Genomic DNA, 6,015 nt, shown 5'->3' with positions numbered 1-6,015 from the left:
AAAATCATCAACGTATACCAGCTGATCGGGTGGTGGTACGTATATAACGCCATAACCTTTCCCATATGGGCACCACCACCTGATCAACTGGTATACATTGATGATTTGCCTACAGTGTCCGAGATGATATGATGTGATTCCCTCAGAGGCTTAATGATATTATGAACACATGTACTTATGCACGACATGACATTCATACGTATATGCATGACACTATAAGTATTTCATGATTTATAGAGTTATCTAGACTTATAGGTTGAGTTATTTACTCTATACTTCTTCCATGTCTGTTATGTACTTATTTATGTGCCTCATATACTCGATATATTATTCGTACTAACGTCCCTTTTTTCCTGGGGACGCTGCGTTTTATGCCCGCATACCCCGATAGACAGGTCGAGAGCCCTCCAAGTAGGCTATCAGCTCAGCAAAAGATGTTGGTTCGCTCTATTTGTTTCGGAATTGCTTGATTGGTTACTATGATTTAAACGCGTATTGTTTGGTATGGCGGTACTCTGTCCCGACCTTTATGAAAATTATGTATTCGTAGAGTCTTGTAGACAGATGTCATGTACGTAAAAGATTATATGGCTTTGTCGGCCTATGTTCAGTACACGAGTGGCTATTTTGGTCTTATAGGCCTATACTTTATATGTATAAGTTTGTATTCCCTTAGTCTTTATTCTGGTTCATTTACCTATAATAGAATGATATGAAAGATACGCTATGTTGGTACTCGGTTGAGTAAGGTACCGGGTGCCCGTCGCAGCCCATCGGTTTGGGTCGTGACAGTGTGCCTTTACAAAAGAATCTGCAAGCATAGCAAATGAATCAATAGAGTTAGGTAGCAAGTTATGGTACCATATCATAGCTCCCTTCGATAGAGTTTCCCTGAACTTCTTCAGCAATACAGACTCAATCTCGTCATCTTCCAAGTCATTTCCCTTAATGATGCATGTGTATGAGGTGACATGCTTGTTTGGATCTGTTGTCCATTATATTTCGGGATCTCGGGCATACAAAATTTCTTGGGGATTGGCTTCGAAGCCGCACTTGGGGGGAAAGTTTTTGGACAAACTTTTTGGAATCAAGTCTTTTCAACATCGGCGGTGCCCTCGGGATTTGGTTGACCCTGAAATTATAAGTTTCTACTTTCTTATCGTTCTCCTCGATCTTCTTTTCCCCTGTCTCGATTCACTTCGTCAGTTCCTCGAGCATTTTTAGGATAGCAGGATTGGTCTTCGATCTCCTCCATTCGATCTCTTTGGCACCGATTCGGGTCTATGGGCAATTTCTTGTGATGGCTCGAGCTCGATCCTGCTTGGTGCACGATTCTGATTTTGGAGTTGTACTATTGCAGCTTGTTGAGTCTGCAACATTTCGAATATCATTCGAAGGATAATCCCGCCTTCTTCACCACCATGTGCATTCTGATCGGCTGTTCGAGCATCTCTGTGGATGCTATTTTCAGGATCGACGCCCAAATTCCCATTAACGACAATATGAGAGCTGACATCGATTGGATCTATGGCCGGAGCTCCATTGGGGTTTACTGGAGGCACTTTGTTTCCTGGGGCGGCTATGTTGTCGTTCTCGCCACGGAGACCCAGGCCGTCGTCTGTGTGTGTGGGTGCTATTTGAGCGTTTGACATGTTGTTCCTTAAATCAAAGACACTTCAATGAACAAGCGTAAAATTACGTATGCCACAAAAAATGTACCAGGCAATCACTATTATCCTTAGCCCCACAGTTGGCGCCAAACTATTTACCCTTAAAATCGGATAACAATTAAACTTATAAGTGGTTTTAAGGATATGTGATTTCACTTGGCATAAACTGATAAATATGAGAATTAATGCTAGGAATTAACAGTAAAATAAAGCAAACCAATGTGATGAACAACTATGGCCCTCGAGCTGGACTGCCCTCGAACCAACTGAGTATGCTTATTGAAAAGTATGAACTTGAGTAATAGAGCTTGCAAGAGAAAATATGATATATTGCCTTATTATGCGTGAATGTATATTGTTTACAAAATGGTTAAGACCCTCTTTATATAGTAGAAGAATCCTATTTATGGTATAATTCTAATTATAGAAGTAAATCCCATGATAGGCTAAATAACCGATCCTGACTCGATACGTGCCGAGATTTCCGCCACGATCCTCGCTCGATCACAAATATCTCGGCTTTCTGCTATTCGACGTGGCACACTTCCTTCGATCTTCTCGATTTCTTTCTCACTTCGGTCTCGATCACGGTCGGCCTCGATCTTGATCGGCTATCGATCCATGAGCTTACCAATCCATCTCCGTACCATGTTCCGATATAACCGGGGCCGGGCCTTCATCTTCCGTCCCGATTTCGGTTAGTGGTACAAAATTAGATAAGCCCGATTTTGACTGTATACACACCTATTACAAGGTAAGGGACCTCGGAATGCAATGTTAAGTATCAAGAATTCCGTAAAATAAAATATAAATAAAAACAAGAAAGCAAAAGTTGTAGTATTTGGAACCATGTGAAAAATAGTAGTCGTGTATCACATGGCGCACGCACTCCCACCTGCTGGCGTAGCTATTCCGTTTCCATAAGATGTGAACTGCTTGATATCTTTCTCCACAACTTTGTGGCTGTCATAGTTAGAAAAAAGGCAAATACACAATGTTGACACCTTCTATATTTAGAATATGATGCAGTATTTAAGTACTGGCACGTACTCTGGATAGAATATTACATTCCTATGGATTATCTAGCAATTGTAGGTGGATTACTACTTACTTGGACTTTTGTTCAAGGCATTTGTTGGCTAGCAACAAGCAACATATGTAACCAAAAACTTCCACCAGGACCAATTTCCCTACCATTGATTGGAAATTTGCATAACATTCTTGGTGATCAACCCCACCAGTCACTTGCTAGGCTTGCAGAAAAGTATGGTCCAATAATCAGCCTCAGAATGGGCCAAATAAGGACGGTGGTAATATCTTCATCAGCCGTGGCTAAACAAGTCCTTAAAAACCAAGATTTGGCCTTCTCCAGCAGAACAATCCCAGATGCACTCCATTCCCATAATCACTATCAGTTCTCTGTCGTATTTCTACCTGTTACTACTCGTTGGAGATCCCTGCGGAAAATCTTGAATTCTAATATTTTCTCAGGCAACAGGCTTGATGAATATCAGCATCTTAGGTACAAATTGCAAATTGGCTTAATTGGTTGAGTTAAAATTGGACGGTCAAATCAATAAAACAGCATGAACTAACCTGTCCAAAGTTTGCTCGAGTCAAAATAAGTTTAAACCAATATGACCCAACTTCCCATCCTTTTTTATTTTGCTTTTTTCAAAAAGAAAATGTTTTCAAAATAATTTTGCTTGATTACATTATATTTGACCCGATATTTGAAGGATCAAGTCAAAAGACGGCCATAAACTTACTTGTGTTTAAACCTGGACAGCTTTGGCGGGTTGCTAACAAACTAGTTGATGTTGTCACTTCTAATTTCAGGTCCCAAAAGATCCAGGATTTTATTGCTTATTGCTGTCAGTGTAGCCAAACAGGGAAGGCAGTGAATATAGGCCAAGCTGCTTTTGAGACCTCTATGAATTTACTTTCGAGTACTATTTTTTCCAAGGATGTAGTGGACCCTTATGCAAATTCAGGCAAAGAATTTAAGGATGCTGTGTGGAAAATCATGGAAGAAGCTGGTAAGCCCAATTTGGCTGATTATTTCCCCGTGTTGAAATGGATTGATCCTCAAGGGATAAGGCGACGCATAGGCAAGCATTTTGATAATTTGCTTCAGCAGATTGAGGGATGGATTGATGAACGATTAGAGCAAAGGAGGAAATCGCCGAATAGTGGTAGCACTGATGTTCTTGATGTTTTGTTAAATACTAGTCCAGAGGATCCACAGGCAATTGACAAAAATCAGATAGTACACTTGTGCCTGGTATTTTGGATTTCTTTATCTTCGTTATGTTCCTTATTTGTCAAATGCTGCTCTATTCGCCTTCACTAGATTCGTTTCGAACTTTTTCCTATAATCTGGTTTTGTTCTCAAACTACTGCTATCTGCTTTCGACCTTAACACATATTTCTGGATCTAATTTGCCCTCTGCTTTTGGCCAATTTGTGCATAGATTTACTTATCACAGTTACCATGTTAGGGGAAGAGCTATATATATAAATACACTACATTGGTTTACTACCTCAGATTAATAAAAAGCATACACACGGTTACGTGGACACATATACAACATGCATAGTACTTGCTACTGTAGAAACAGAAAGTCTATTTTGAAAAAGGTACACCACCAATTTGCACGAGTATATGTGACAATGGTCTATCCCATTGCAAGTGTAAATCTTCTAATTTACATTAGTTTTGACATCCCTTATTATGTTGCAGGATCTTTTCGTTGCAGGAACTGATACAAGTTCAAATACATTAGAATGGGCAATGGTAGAGGTCATGAGAAACCCAGATATTATGAGAAAGGCTAAAGCCGAGCTTGCACAAGTTATTGGCAAAGGCAAGGTAATAGAAGAGGCCGATATTGCTCGCCTCCCTTATCTGCAGTGCATAGTGAAAGAAACCCTGCGGATGCATCCACCAGTTCCCTTTTTGATGCGAAAGGTAGACCAAGACGTTGAGGCGTGTGGGTACTTTATTCCAGAAGGCTCCCAAGTGTTAGTGCACGTATGGTCAATGGGCCGCGACCCAACTATTTGGGAGAATCCTTTGGCATTTAACCCACAGAGATTTTGGGATGTGAAAATGGATGATTTTGAGCTCATTCCATTTGGTGCTGGTCGAAGAATTTGCCCAGGGTTACCTTTGGCAACCAGGATATTGTCTGTAATGTTGGGTTCATTGTTGAATTCATTTGATTGGAAAGCTGAAGGTGATATTGCACCAGAAGATTTGGATGTGGAAGAGAAGTTTGGCATTACACTAGCGAGATCAATTCCTTTACTAGCTGTCCCTATTCCGCTATAAATATTGGCTTCAAATTGGCCATTTAATAACATTATTAATGACAAGCCAACACCCAAAACTATAAATTCGGGTGTTTTAACTCAGTCACGAACATGTTAATGTATTAGTTTATGATTTGTGTATGCAATTTAATACCAGTACTATTATATAAGTAGTTGGAACTGTTATGATAAAAATCAAAATATGGTGGATGTCTACTCTTCCTCCATGATCTTTCTCTCAAATGGTTAATGACATATTCAATGACATATTTTCTATGTTCAATGACATATTCCATGACATATTTTCTTCACTTTTCATGCCTATATAAAGGCCTTGTAATAGATAGGAAAACACACACAATTTAAGAAGAAAATCTCTTCCTTTCTCTCTATCTCTATTTCTTGTTCATGTTTTACTAAATTGTCTTTATTTCTTGTTCATGTTTTACTAAATTGCTTTTATTTCATAATACGTTATCAGCACGAGTCTCTAACTAATTGTATATATATATCTATAAATTTTTTTCTACATCTGGAAAGATTACAATTAGAAGCCATACATATCATCACATGGTTAAATGTAAAGAGAAACTACATATGGTAAGTAATGAAATGTAAGAAGGTATGATTATCTTATACTTGTCATTCCTTTAAAATCGCATATGCACACAACTTCGTACTACACCTGTATTGCATAAGCACATATTAATATTACATCTTTTATATCACATGAATGGAATAAAATTTTCGAAGTTCTATATGTGAAAATCATAGTAGCAGTTAATTGTTGATATGATGCATGTCATGGTAACCAAGGATATTTTATATAAATTGTCTTATGCATATTTATGTGTTAACTATCTTCAATCTGTCCTGCCGCTTTAAACATTTTCTTTTACTTGGATGAATATTTTTTTCCTTTTGGATTTTTACACTTGCATATAGTACCAAAAAAAGGAATAAAAAATAAAATAAAATTGGTCATACTGATTAAAAGCATAAATCATCTTGAAGAAAACAAGAAATACTT

General features: G+C 38.4%; 1 protein-coding gene across 1 annotated transcript; it reads left to right on the top strand.

Annotated features, from left to right (window-relative positions):
- Positions 1-2,527: 2,527 nt before the first annotated feature.
- Positions 2,528-5,004, top strand: LOC104210204 (geraniol 8-hydroxylase-like). Its single transcript, XM_009759040.2, has 3 exons — positions 2,528-3,192; positions 3,510-3,954; positions 4,414-5,004. Exons 1-3 carry the CDS (start codon positions 2,744-2,746, stop codon positions 5,002-5,004), a joined length of 1,485 nt encoding a protein of 494 aa, XP_009757342.1. The 5' UTR covers positions 2,528-2,743.
- The last annotated feature ends 1,011 nt before the right edge of the window (positions 5,005-6,015 follow it).

This window comes from Nicotiana sylvestris, chromosome 2 (genome assembly GCF_000393655.2).
Source record: "Nicotiana sylvestris chromosome 2, ASM39365v2, whole genome shotgun sequence".
NCBI lineage: Eukaryota > Viridiplantae > Streptophyta > Magnoliopsida > Solanales > Solanaceae > Nicotiana > Nicotiana sylvestris.
This window is presented reverse-complemented; position numbering and strand designations above follow the sequence as displayed.

What these genes read in the sequence shown, in the direction of transcription:
- LOC104210204 (XM_009759040.2), top strand. Translation starts at nt 2,744, where the DNA reads ATGGATTATCTAGCAATTGTAGGTGGATTACTACTTACTTGGACTTTT. An exon ending in GATGAATATCAGCATCTTAG is followed by an intron (nt 3,193 to 3,509) that starts GTACAAATTGCA and finishes TTCTAATTTCAG; the next exon opens with GTCCCAAAAGATCCAGGATT. An exon ending in AGATAGTACACTTGTGCCTG is followed by an intron (nt 3,955 to 4,413) that starts GTATTTTGGATT and finishes ATTATGTTGCAG; the next exon opens with GATCTTTTCGTTGCAGGAAC.